Source organism: Myotis davidii, unplaced genomic scaffold (genome assembly GCF_000327345.1).
Source record: "Myotis davidii unplaced genomic scaffold, ASM32734v1 scaffold299, whole genome shotgun sequence".
NCBI classification, from domain to species: domain Eukaryota; kingdom Metazoa; phylum Chordata; class Mammalia; order Chiroptera; family Vespertilionidae; genus Myotis; species Myotis davidii.
The window spans coordinates 5,228,620-5,242,411 of NW_006293088.1; the positions used below are offsets into that span (position 1 = coordinate 5,228,620).

A 13,792-nucleotide genomic window follows, 5' to 3' on the forward strand; every position below is an offset into this window, starting at 1 on the left:
CCGTGGCAGCTGGGGAACAGACACCTCACCCCACCCACCCAGGTGCTGCCAGGTCTTGGGTGAAGAGACGGCCCTAAACTCTTCTAGTCCACGGTGCCACTGGCGACATCTGCTGGCCACGCTGGAGATTGCAGATAAGAAACCGAAGGTGAAGGGGGAAGGTGCGTGAAGTTACCCCAGGTTCCACGCGCCCACTCCCTCCTCACTCCTGGTGGGAGTTTCAGAGGAGGTTTTAGTCTAGAGGCCTCCCTGCTGGATTCTGTGGTTGGAGGGTCCTTTCCTGAAGGTGGTGGTGATGGGGGGGCGGGCGAGGCCAGGCTGCTACAGGCCGTGGGTGCTCCCTCCCCCTGGGTGCTCCCTCCCCCCGCACCCCCCCGGAACTCTCACCTCTCCCACGGCATTCACCACCGGCAAGTGCCGCAGCCAACAAAGGTGATGCCCTAGCTGGTTTGGCTCAGTGGATAGAGCGTTGGCCTGCAGACTGAAGGTTCCCAGGTTTGATTCCAGTCAAGGGCACGTGCCCGTCAGGTCCAGGTCGTGGATGTCAGGGTACCGTGGGTAATCCTCGGCCATCTCCGCGTAGGAAAGGCGCGGCTGGCTGGCGCTCTGCAAACCCAACAAGACACTGTCCTTGCAGGGAGTGCAGCAACAGGCAGGGTCACGTGTAGAGCCCCCCCTCGTCCGGTCTGTATCCGCTCAGCCATGGTCCCCCAGAGTGAGGGGGGGCGGGGCCGTGGCCGGAACACGTGCTTTGGAGTGAGACACAGTGATCCAGAGCCAGTTCCCAGCCTGCTCCCTGCTGTGTCCCCCAGGCAAGCCTCCTAATCCCCCAAACTTCCCTTTCCTGCACCTGTAAAATGGACATGGGCCAGTGAAGTTTAAAGGAGAAAAGTGCTAACTCATAGTAGCTGAGTGGGTTGACTTGTGTGCCCCCAAAAGAGATGTCCAAGTCCAACCCCGGTGCCTGTGAATGTGGCCTGATTGGAAGCCAGGTCTCCGCAGATGTGATCAAGGTCAGACGAGGTCATACTGGATTGGGGCGGGCCTTGGATCCCATGACTGCTGTCCTTATACAAAGAGGAGACACAGGGAGAAGACCACATGATGAGGAGGAGGGGGGGTGATCGGTCTGCAGTCAGGAATGTCAAGGACCGCTGGCACCGCCACAGACCAGGAGGGCGAGAGAGGATCTCCCCTGGAGCCGCCAGAGAGAGTGTGGCCCCGCCGACACCTGGACTCTGTGCTCTGGCCTTGAGAGCTATGAACAGCAAACTTGTGTGAAGCCATCTGTTAGTGGCAACTGGACGCAGCAGCCACAGCAAACTCAGGCAACAGCTGCTACTTCCTCCATCCCGAGTCTCACTGCTGCTGTCACTGGGCACCTGGGCCACCACAAGTGACCACACGTACTGGTCACTGCTCTGTCCCTGTCTTCCTCCCCTAACTCCACTCTGACACAGCTTTCTCCGTGCACCACTGCCTCCCAGTGCTGCACCGGCCGGCTCTGGCTGGTTCCTGCCTGCAGGCGAGGCCTCTGTCTATCTGGCTTCATGCCTCCACTTCCTTGGCCCCTGTGCCCGATTCCAGCCAGGCGTGTCCTCCCCACAGACCACACGCTCAGGGCCCAGGCTCTGCACCATGGCTCTCCCTGCCCTGCCCCGTTAGCTGCTCTTCTGCAGGCCACTTGGGGCACGAGGGACCGGAGGCTGACCCCTACGGACAAGGCCCGAACCAGGAGCGCCAGTTTGGAAACCAGGTCTCTAGGAAACGTTTTCAGGCTCCTTTCTCAGGATGAGTGTGAGTGAGCGGGGCCACTCTGAACAACACCCCCGCCAACCCCTGCTTCTCTCTACAAAAACCAAACGAAAGAGAGAGAACTGGCAGGGGACTCACAGAAAGAATGGGACTTCTTCCGGTAACACATGTAAGGAGGTTCATGCACACCAGAAACTAAAATATAGAGACTACAGCCGTAACCGGTTTGGCTCAGTGGATAGAGCGTCGGCCTGTGGACTCAAGGGTCCCAGGGTTGATTCCGGTCAAGGGCATGTACCTGGGTTGCGGGCACATCCCCAGTAGGGGGCGTGCAGGAGGCAGCTGATCGATGTTTCTAACTCTCTATCCCCCTCCCTTCCTCTCTGTAAAAAAACCAATAAAATAAAATGTAGAGACTGTGAAAAGCCTGCAGGCTGGCAGGACGCCTGACACAGGTGCAGAGACTGCGTGGAGAATGCGTGGAGAATGCGGGGACTCACGTTCGATTCTGGTGACCCGGGAGGACACCAACTGCAGCAGAGGGAAGCAGGGTGGCATGCGCCCCCTAAGCAGCTACTGGCACATGACTCCCTGTCTCCCCTTCTCCTGAGGCGGAAGTGTGCTCCTACCCTCCTGCCTCCGGAATGCGGTGCGGGCAAGAGACACTTACCGACTGGCTTTCAGAATAGCAAACTCCTCGGACGAGCAGGGTGACAAGTTGCGACCGCAGGATCAGGCCGTGGAAGGTCAGAGGGCGGAAGCGTTCCTCCATGGTCCAGTCTTCACTTGGGGACTGGTCAGGGTATAGGTTGGGGTAGGGAGTGTATCTGTTATATAAAAACCAGACGCTGCCTAGTATACCCTCAGCAGGATCGCGTTTCACCCAGGTCCCAACCCACCCCCCAAATTCCCAAAGAACCCGGGAGCTACCTAACAGCCGGAGCAGGGGGCCGGCCCCTCCTGAACCCCGTAGATGCCGGGGGCCTGCGCGGGGAGGACTGTGCGCTCACCTCCGCTCGAGCATCTGCTGCAGGAGGTCCTCCTTCTCGGCCGGCTCCTCGGAGGTCACGTGCTCGTCACACACGTTCCGCAGCTCACTCGACGGGTAGGACTTCATGGACTGGCTGCGCCTGCGCTGCTCGCCGGCTCGGGTGAGGATGCTGGACTTCTGTGGGTGGGAGGGGTGGCAATGGCAGAGGTATCCACCAGGGAGGCCCTGGACTGCTGCATGTGCAGGCACACCAACACAGCACCTACTGAGCGTAAGGATTTGGGGGGCAGTGGGGATCAAAAGCACATGCCGACAGGAACTGCAGGAAACGCTGGCAGTGGCTCAGGGGCCAGTTCACAGGAGCCTCTGGGCTCCGCAGGGCTTGCTGCAGACCCTGTGGTTTCTGCCGGCCCAACATCCCTGCTCCTTGGATTTGGAAAAGCACCTCAATTGTCCAGTGGGGAACAAACCGTCGCTCCCAGCAAGCCCAGGGGTGGGCACACGACCCAGGTGAGGCAACAGGACTCTCCCTCTGCCGGGATTTCAAACCGGGAGCAGCCCAAGGACAGAGAACAGCAGCTCTGAGGCCCGGTCTCCCAGAGGGTCCCCCCGCTGCCTGCACGCCCGAGCACCAGGCTCTGGCTCCTTCACTTCCTGTCAGTCCTGCCGCTTCCAAATGACTTCTTTTCCTCTCTTGTGTAGGGCCAAGTCCATTTCTGTGGTTGGCAACTCTAGAACCCTCACAGATCCAACTTGCAGGAATCCCGAAGACTGCTGATTAAAAACAAATCTGTCCCACCCAGCTGGTGTGGCTCAGCAGTGAGCATTGACCTATGAACCAGGAGGTCACAGTTCGATTCCTGGGTTGCAGGCTCCCATGCCCATTGTGGGGCGTGCAGGAGACAGCTGATTAATGATTTTTCTTCATCATTGATGTGTCTATCCCTCTCCCCCTTCTCTGAACTCAATAAAAATACACTTAAAAACAGAACAAAACAAACCCGTGCCCGTGCTTACTGGGAGAATGGACACGCCCTGATGGCCTAACGGAGTCCACACTCGCTGTCGAGTCTACACTCACTGTCGCACATAATGGGGTGCTGATTTCTCCTAAGAGCCACCCACCTGTGGGGCGTGACGAGCACCAGTCAATGTGAGCACCATGGAACCATTGCCACACCCCCCTCCTCTCGGCTGTTTTCTCACCTTGAACTTGATGTTGTTACTGATGAGCTGGTTGCCCTTCATGAACTCCTTCTCGTTGCCCCGGTTCTCGGTGACCACGGGGAAGGCGTGGTGGACAGTGGTGCGTAGGATGCTGACGAGAGACTGGATGCGGGTATGCGGGTAGACGTAGGTCAGGTTGGGCTCCATGATGTCACTGGCTCTCAGTCTAGGGAGGGAGGGAAGCCATCAGCCCCACGCCTGAGCCCACGGCACCCAGGGCAAGTGCGATGGGCTGCACTGGCTCTCCTGCTGCACATGCCCTTCCCCAGGCCTGAAACGTCCTTCCCCGCTTTGTGTGGGCCTGGGCTCATCCCTCGGCTCAACATGAAAAGTCCCCTCACCACAAACCCCTCTGCTTGCCCAGGGGACCGCCCGGCCGCCCCCTCCTCAGCACCCCAGGGCACATTCCTCGTACCGCACTGAGCTGGTAATTACACTATTGGGATTAAAAAAAAAGTCTGGTGTCCCTTTAGACCAGGATGGCAGCTGCAGCCACAGGGCAAGTCCCTGCCTGTCTTGTCTACATGCCGTCGACGCTGCCTCTGCATCACCAGGGCAGAGACCACGTGCCTGCAGAGCTGACAACACTGACTCTGCCCTTTACAGAGGCTTGAACACCCTACGCTAGACCACAGGGACTTGTGTGGTACCAGACGTAGGAGGCCCAAACCATTTGTGGGCTGATGGGCAATTAGGTGAATATAATACGAGATTTCGTTAGGCACACGTGAGGCAGCCTAGTGCTCAAACAGGGCTAGCAGACCCTTAGCTTAATCCTCACTTGAGGATATTTTTTCCATTGATTTTCAGAGTGAAAGGGAAGGAGGAGGAGGAGGGGAGATAGAGAGAGAGAAACATTGATGTGAGGGAGACACATGGACTGGTTGCCTCCTGCACACGTCCTGACTGGGGTGGGGAGCAAACCCGCAACCGAGGTACGACTAGGAATTGAGCCCGCAACCCTTCGGTCCTCAGGCACCCTAACCACTGAGAATAGCCAGACAGGGCTAGCATGCCTGTAGTTTAGACATTCGATCCTAACACAGACTTTATGCACAGCCCTCACTTCCTATTGAACCAGAACACAGGACCCAATCAAAGCCATGCATCAGCCCTGCCCTCCATGCCCTGCCCCAGCTCCCAGCTCCCAGCCACAGGCCCTGCTCAATGTTCCCAAACATACTTGCTCTTTTAATGACCCCGTTTCACTTCATTCTCACCCAAGAATCTAAGTAACCATTTCCTACCCTGATACAAACATTCCTTGGGCCCTAGGATGTGACGAGACCTCATGGCCTCACCTGTCCATTTCCGCCTCTGTCTCCCACTCCAGAAGCGGCACTCCTCGCAGGCCCACGTGGATGTCGTAAATGCCCTTATTGAAAAAGTCCCCTGTCCACTTGGCCACCTGAAACACAAAGTAAAGACTTGAAAAGAGGCTGCTGTGGGGCGAACTTGGCCCTGAACCCGAAAGTGGACTAGAAGGGGAGTGCTCACCATCAGAGTGATCATAATGGGAAGCCCATAAGTGATCTCATTGGTGGATTCAATCAGGATGACCGTGAGACTGATGGTCATACGGACGACCCCGCCCAGGAAAGCCGCGGCACCAATCAGGGCAAAGGTCCCCGAATAGACATGGCCCAATCCAATGTAGCTGGTGAAGAGAGAAAACAAGAATATGCCTTGGGATCATGCTGGGTGGGGGGCAGGGCTACGGTTCGAGCACTTGCACATGTACACACGTGCACACACTGTACCTTTTGAGGACATTGGCAACTAAACGTCCAAAAGCAGCTCCACACAGCAGAGAAGGCACAAAGAGGCCACTTGGAACAGAAATGCCGTAAGTCCAACACGCAAGCAAGAAATAAAGGATGAAGAACAAAGCCAAAGTGATGGGGCTGAAGGTACCTGCAAGGCAAGGACAGACTGAGCCCCACTGCCAGGTGCCCGCCATGCCCACCTTGGTCCCCACAAGTCCTTCTGCACACTAACCAGGTCGCCTCCCACACTGGAGGCAGAAGGCTAACCTTGTCCGGGTTGGAATTACAAGGAGAAAGTCCTGCTTTTTGCTCAGAATTAAGGGTAAGCCTGGCTGCATCTGAGGGCCAACAGAGGAGCACAGGATGGGGAGGCGCACTGGGGCTCACCATCCTGGTGGAAGAGCTGAAGGATAGCAGACTCCTGGGGATTGAAGAAGAGGGTGGCCATGTCATTGTAGGTCTCATTGGGACAAAAAAAGGTCTTGATACTTGAATTCACATCTTCTGATGTGACCTAAGAAACAGAAATCAGTACAAGGTCAGCACCTGACCAGGGCACTGGAATCTTCAAGTGGGAGGTCCCCACCTAGGTCAAAAGAGTCTGGCATCCAGGCTTTTCCTGTGAATTAAACCGGTAGCAAAAACAGATTTAGACCCAAGAGCGGCCAACTGATACTGTGTTCCTTGCATTTTGAGAATGAATGAACCAAGATGTGGGCCCTCGCTCATCCACTCATAATGACACTGTAACTACGATGATTCCCAGGGAATCCGCCGTCTCTTCTCCCAGGGCTCATTTTGTGTGTGACACTCCTGGAAGCCTGGCTGGAAACCGCACGGACTAGGGGAAGATGAGGCAGGTGACAGACCAGTGGTTGGGAGCTGACAGCTTTTCAGAGGAGCTCCCAGGGTACGGCCTGACCTAATGCCCCAGCTTTGGTTCCATATGAAAAAAGACTCCGCCCTGAATTTGCTGCAGAAGCTAAACCACTTCCACACGGTGCAGACACCGTGCTCCTGGCTGCCGCCCGCAGGCTCCGCCTGGCTGAACAAAACCCCGATGGGAAGAGATTATTTCTCCACATTTCAGACCTCCCACTCTCCCCATCATTTTGTGTAGGAAGAGGAAATTCCGGTACTGCCTTGCTCATTAGAGGGTAAGGGAATTTGGATTATGAAAGTTCTTTTCTATTTGATGGTGTCCAATAGTATAAGTGTTGTTACAAAGCTCAGTAAGCATATGGACTTTTCCTGGACTCCATTCTATGAATAACACTGTAGAGATGCCCTTGTGTGAACACTGCAACAATACTAGGTGGACCGGGTGGTAGTTTGGATAAACCCACCAGGTGAACCTGGCTGGCCAACACAGTTAGACGAAGGCTGCCTAGGAAATAGGACAGTGCCCCCTAGTGGTGGAACATGACAGGAAGAGTGTTTTCTATTTGATGGTGTCCAATAGTGTAAGTGTTGTTACAAAGCTCAGTAAGGATATGGACTTTTCCTGGACTCCATTCTATGAATAACACTGTAGAGATGCCCTTGTGTGAACACTGCAACAATACTAGGTGGACCGGGTGGTAGTTTGGATAAACCCACCAGGTGAACCTGGCTGGCCAACACAGTTAGACGAAGGCTGCCTAGGAAATAGGACAGTGCCCCCTAGTGGTGGAACATGACAGGAAGAGCTGGCAAAGGAGAAACGTGTTTACAATAGTAACCCGAGAGCGGAGAGCGAGCTGAGAAGACACACAGGCAGTGGTTCCCAAACTACGTCTGGAGGAACACCAGTCCTGAAGGCTCTCTGGAAAGTCCTGCAGTCAATGCACTGAGAAGCTCCAGAGCACCTGTTGGAAATCAGAGTTTCCACCAAAAGCAGAGCGCAGGGTCCATAGCCAGAGGGGTGGACACTCCGGTGACCTTAGCAAAGATACTTCATTTTGTGATGCTTCAGCTTCTCATCTATAAATTGGGAATATTCCCACCTCATGCTATATTTTACTAGCTGAGTGATCTTGGTCAAGACCTCACTTTGCCTCCATTTTCCCATCTGGAAAATGGGAATAAAAACATCAGCCAACATGGTAGTGGTAAGGATTATATGATCATGTATGTAAAGAGCTTGGTGGAATATCTGGCACAATAAACATTCCAACTGTTCATAACTCTCCCTGGAATTTTAAGGGCCTTAGAAAGTCTGGCATTAAAGAAACTTACTTAATTCTGGTTAACTCATTTGACCACAGAATCCTTTTCCATTTGTTTCTAAATAATATAAATCAATGTTCCTTGGAACACATTTTAGAAATGTGGCCTGGTAACTAGTAATGGGTCAGCCACATTTTTCCGTAAAGAGCCAGATAGTAAATATTTTAGCCTTTGCAAGCGATGGCCCATCTTCTCCATCTTTCTCAGCTCTTTAAAAATGTAAAAACCATTCTTAGCTTGGGGGTTCCACAGAAACAAGCAGGTGTGTAGGGCCAGATCTGGCCTGTGAGCTATAGTTTGCCCATCTCTGATCTGATATGGTCTAGCTCAGGGGTGGGCAAACTTTTTGACTCGAGGGCCACAATGGGTTCTTAAACTGGACCGGAGGGCCGGAACAAAAGCATGGATGGAGTGTTTGTGTGAACTAGTACATGTTAACACTGCTGCTGGTGAAGGAGCGGAGGTGAGAGCAAGAGAACCCTCCGCTCTTTTGGCTCCGCGGGCCGGATAGAACAGCCGAACGGGCCGGATCCGGCCCGCGGGCCGTAGTTTGCCCACGGCTGGTCTAGCTGCACATGGACAGACCCTGGGGACACTAAAGCAGCAGCCAAGACAAAGGCTCCAAAGGGGCTCTGAGGCACAGAGTGCCATCCAGGGACTGTACGATGACAGGTACCTAGCACTCCCCCGGCACCCCCTGCAGTCCAGACCACACAGCTGACCAACCACAGTCCAGCTCAGACCCACGTCCTAGTTTGATCCAAAAACACAGGGTAGAGTAAACTCCAATCCTACCTCACGGACCTGCTCTTTCAGGGGAAGGTTCTGAAAAAGACCATCGTCCTAAGAAGGGAAAGGAGAAATGCGACAGGACGTGTGCCAGTAAGTGCCTCGGAGCCATGAGGAAGCAGGACTGCTGTTCTCCTGGGCAGGCGCTCCTTTCAGGGGGCGCAGGGGGTGCTGGTAGCACATTCAGGTGTGGGGAGCGAGAACGGAAACTGGAGCCGGAGAAGCAGATGGTCCATTTCCCGAGCTTCTGTTTCCGATTAGTGTTGTTCAACAGAGAGACAGACAGACAGACAGACAGGAGTCCCCTCTATGATAACCAGATCATCCACAAACATGAAAAGGACGGAGGTGCACATCCTCTCTCCTGTGAAAAGGCGACTGCACATCCCTCTCGGCAATCTGATCAGGTGGGAACCATGAACCCACACACTCCTGAGCTCTAAGCGGCACGCACCCATTTCTGGACCCTTGTGTGGAGGCAGGACAGAGGGAGCAGGTGCACGGGGGTTACCTGGAGCAGGAGCGAGTCATTCCCGATTTGACTTGAAGACATCTGTCGGCATTCTCCTAACACCATCGAGGCCACAAACACCACCACGGTGGTTACCAGAGATACCAGGAGGCTCTCTAAGACTCTAGGAAGCAAAGGACAGCTGTTATAGGTAATAAGACACCCCAGTCTTGGGAACTCAAATATACAACCCCGCCTACCCCTAACCCCTCTCCCCAAAGAGCATGTGGAGGCGCCCCCGCCAGTCAGCACGCGCAGAATCTGTCAGCGACATGCTGCGTTCAGCAATTCCTATGTAAACAGTGGGCGGCCAGGGACAAGGCTGCTGCATCCACATCATCTCTCTCTGGGGAACAGAGTGCCTTACATTTTAGGTCCCAGGGGTGAGAATCGCACTGACCTGTCTGACTGTCATGCGTCCTAGTGGAAGTCAGGTGGGGCGGGGAGGCAACCAGCCACTCTGACTCAGCCTTAGGCCTGACAAATACAGTGGACACGACCCCTGGTACGTTCTGCCTCAGTTGTGAAATCAGAGCTGGTGTGGGATGCAGGGTCTGTTCACACCACCGCCTCCCTCGGGGAGACGGCCCATCCCCACGGAGCTCGGGGAGCCCCGCAGGCTGGGGGAGGCGGCTGGCAGATACCTGACGAGCTTAGGCTTCGGGTGCACGTTTCGCATCCGGTACTTTGCAAGCCTCTTGTTCAGACAGTTGAATGTGGCTCCCAGGAGGCCCCCAATGACCCCCATCAGGACGAAGAAACCCAAATCCACAGCTGTCCAGAGGTGACATTTTTTATCAGAGTCAGAGCACTGAGAGAAGGGGCAGGAAAGGGAGAGAAAAACCATGGTGCCCATGAGAACAGGAAGGGGTGGAGGCGGAGCAGACAGACACAGGAGGGGAGGCTGCCTTCTCTCTTCAAGAGCCAGTGCAGTGCTGGGCCTGCCCACACCGGGCAGAGGCACCCACAGGAGGCTACAGGGGCAGAGAGCCCCGCCAGAAGCTGCCCCTGATTGCTTCTACCTGGTCCATCACTTAGAGCAATTGTCACCGGTCAAGCAAGAAATTCTGGGGGCCCTAGCTGGTTTGGTTCAGTGGATAGAGCGTCGGCCTGCGGGCTGAAGGGTCCCAGGTTCGATTCCAGTCAAGGGCACATGCCCGGGTTGCAGGCTCAATCCCCAATAGGGGGCATACAGGAGGCAGCCAATCAATGATTTCCTCTTATCACTGATCCCTCTCTCCCTCTCCCTTCCGCTCTGAAATCAATAAACTATATATATATATAAATTCTGTAATTGCATCTTATTTAAAAAAAAGAAATTCTGGGGGACAAATTCTGGAGCCGAAAGCATACCTTGAACTCGCCGAAGTTCAGCAATCCAGGGAGCTGGAAGGAGCCCCAACTTCCAAACTGAATCCCAGAACGAAAGAAGTTGAGGGTGAAGGTGGCAGACATGGAGCAGAAGAGCTAGGGACAGGTGACAAAAACAAGAACATTCAATAGCAACAAGTCCTACTTCCTCCCTGACCCTCCTCATCAAACCTGCTCTACACAGAAACCTGCCGACGCCAGGCCCGGTAGAGGTGTCCAGTAACCACGGCAGGAAAGGCCCCCCTTGTGGACAATGGACCACAGGCCACAAGCAGCTTTCATTTCAACAGCCTGTTGTGAGATCTATTCACTTAGGGCCAGATACACACTGACTTCTGTGCCAAGAGGAAGAGTGAACGTGAGAGGGAGAACGCGCTACTCTTAGGAGTCGGGGTTCACGTCTGGGCTCTGCCGCCGCCTGATGACCAGTCCCACGCCTTCAGGCCTCGTGGCTCATCAACAAGAGACGATCCTGGCAGTGTGATGTGGGGGATGGGCGTGGGCATACGGGAAGCATGGGAAAGCCCACAGTTTGGCAGTTACGGGCGTCTAAAGCGAAGGACTGGGCTCGTCAGAACTACAGCTTAAACGGGGTGGTTACGTCCAGGAGAAGGTTTCCTTGGAAGTCTCCTCACCACTTTCCACGTGAGCCCTTGGTTCCAGAAGGACGAGCCCTCCTCCAGGCTGAACAGGGTCCCCCCGATGGGAGCCCCGAAGGCTGCAGCGACGCCAGCAGCTGCACCTGCTGATACAAAGTCCCGCTTGTCTCTGAGGAGAGAGGAGACAGACGCTTTATTGGTAAGCCTGCAATCTGGGCGTGTGCGCTGACCGGGAATCAAAGAAGCAACTTCTTGGTGCATGGATGACGCCCAACCAACTGAGCCACACCGGCCAGGGCCTTATCTGCCAACATTTTATCTCATGAAGGACCCATGAAGTCGGGGTTTGAAGAGGCCAACTGGGCGACGAATAGGTCCACCTGAGAGCCAGATCCACTCCGCAGCCCGAGTTCCTCTGGGGGGAGAGGCCCCCTCACACCAGTTTCCTCTGAAGATGGAATTTCAGCCCCAGCTCAGTCCCCGCTGAGCTACACTCTCCCCAGATCCTCCTTCCAAAGGGCACAGCGTCATGAAAAGGCCGAAGTGCTGTGACATGCGGAGGAGCAGGTGACAATGACATGCAGAGCACCAAGGCGGGAAGGCAGACCACAGCTCTGACCCAGGGCCGATTCCAAGGGCCTCGTGCGCGGCCAGTTTCACACACACAGATCCCACAGGGCAGAAGTTCCGAGAAGAGCACCTGCCCAACCAGAAGGGCGACGACCAGCACACTGCTCTGGAATATGGACGATGCTCTTGCGAGTACGCTGTGGACGGTCTCTGCCGTGCTTTTCACCGCCACTGCCTGAGGTGCTTCCAGGCCTTAGGTCATGACACGGTGGCAGCCACGAGACCAGCCGGGCCCTGGTTGCTTATTTTCAGGACAGTAGCTCAAAGCCCACCTTTTTTCTGACACCGGGTTTTGCATGCAGCCTGCCCAGCAGGGGAGGCAATAAGCCAGCTAGAGCGAGTATGGGGTCTGAGAGGCAGTAAATGGACAGTTCATTTTTTTCAAGAGAATCCAATTCTGCCCTGGCCAGTGTGGCCCAATGGCTGGGTGTGTCCATGCACCAAAAGGCTGCCTGTTTGATTCCAGGTCAGGGCACATGCCCGGGTTGTGGGCAGGAAGCAGCCAATGAACTTCCTCTCTCCCTCTCCCATCCCCTCTCTCCGAAAAAAAAAAAAACAAACCCACAAAGAAAAACCTTTAAAAAAAGAAAAGAAGAAACTCCAATTCCTATTATCAACAAGATGAGTAATAATAAGCGGTGGGGAGGTTGGGGAGAAAACGGAACCCTCATCACTGCTGGAGGGAATGTAAACTGGTGCAGCTTCTATGGAAAACAGTATGGAGGTGCCTCAAAACATTAGGAGAAGAGTTCCTACACCACCCAGCAATCCTTCTTCTCGGTAGTTTATAACCGAAAAATTTGAAAGCATTTATTGGCAAAGATTTATGCACCCCTACATTCACTGCAGCATTATTCACGGTGGCAAAAGACATGGACACAACCAAAGTGTCCTTCAGTGGACAACTGGATAAAGAAGATGTGGTATTCTATATAATAAAAGGGTAATATGCAGATTGATCCTAAGGGCAGAACAACCGGTCGCTATGATGCACACTGACCACCAGGGGACAGATGCTCAACACAGGAGCTGCCCCTGATGGTCAGTGTGCTCCCACAGGGGGAGCTCTGCTCAGCCACAAGCTGGGCTGACAGCTGCAAGTGCAGCGGTGGTGGCGGTAGCCTCTCCCGCCTTCTCGGCAGCACTAAGGATGTCCTACTACGGACATCCCCCAAGGGCTCCTGGGCTGTGGGCCTAAGCTGGCAGGTGGACATCCCCCGAGGGGTCCCAGACTGCAAGAGGGCGCAGGCTGGGCTGAGGGACCCCTCGCCCCCGAGTGCACGAATCTTCATGCACCGGCCTCTAGTATATACATAAAAGAATACTACTCAGCCGTAAGAAATGAAATACTGCCATTTGTGACATGGATGGACTTTCAGATTATGCCAAGCAAAGTAAGTCAATCAGAAAAAGCTAAGAACTACATGATTTCACTCATCTGTAGGATATAAAACTGAAACTCAGACACAGACAACAATATGGTGGTTACCAGACGGAAGGGGGTGGGAGATAGTAAAGGGAAAGGGAGCCAAATGTATGGTGACGGAAGATGATTTCACTTTGGGTGATGGTAAAACAATGCAATATACAGATCATGTAGCCTAGAAATCTACACTTGAAACCTATATAATCTTATTACCCAATTCACCCCAATAAATTTAACTTAAAGAAAAGAAGATCCAATTCCTAACCTTTCCATACCTGTCACTTCGGAAATAGGGGAAGTTAAACTGGATCTTCTGGAAGGAGATGCTCTGAAACTAAAACAAGAGAAAACCAAGTCAGAGGGGGGCCCCCAGGCCACCTGCAGGAACCCCGCAGGAGCCCCCGCCTTGAGCACAGCGGGCAGAAGTGCTGCAGAAGGGGGCGTCCAGAAGAGCAGCCTGGGAAAAAGAAGCTGTCTCTGGGAGGAACTCCCTTTCCTGCCCCTAAATTCCTGTGCTCT

At 54.2% G+C, this 13,792-nt stretch overlaps 1 protein-coding gene across 1 annotated transcript in view; it reads right to left on the bottom strand.

The window, feature by feature from the left end:
• CLCN6 (chloride voltage-gated channel 6) overlaps positions 1–13,792 on the bottom strand; it is a 33,847-nt gene that overhangs the window by 1,632 nt on the left and 18,423 nt on the right. The window contains exons 9-21 of the mRNA XM_006766797.2: positions 13,549–13,607; positions 11,254–11,386; positions 10,601–10,714; positions 9,892–10,058; positions 9,248–9,371; positions 6,127–6,253; positions 5,734–5,887; positions 5,471–5,630; positions 5,275–5,381; positions 3,953–4,139; positions 2,766–2,923; positions 2,426–2,582; positions 522–606 (exon numbers count right to left, since the gene is read on the bottom strand). Of these exons, the coding sequence (XP_006766860.1) occupies positions 522–606; positions 2,426–2,582; positions 2,766–2,923; positions 3,953–4,139; positions 5,275–5,381; positions 5,471–5,630; positions 5,734–5,887; positions 6,127–6,253; positions 9,248–9,371; positions 9,892–10,058; positions 10,601–10,714; positions 11,254–11,386; positions 13,549–13,607 (1,732 nt within the window). The remainder of the gene's footprint in view (positions 1–521; positions 607–2,425; positions 2,583–2,765; positions 2,924–3,952; positions 4,140–5,274; positions 5,382–5,470; positions 5,631–5,733; positions 5,888–6,126; positions 6,254–9,247; positions 9,372–9,891; positions 10,059–10,600; positions 10,715–11,253; positions 11,387–13,548; positions 13,608–13,792) is intronic.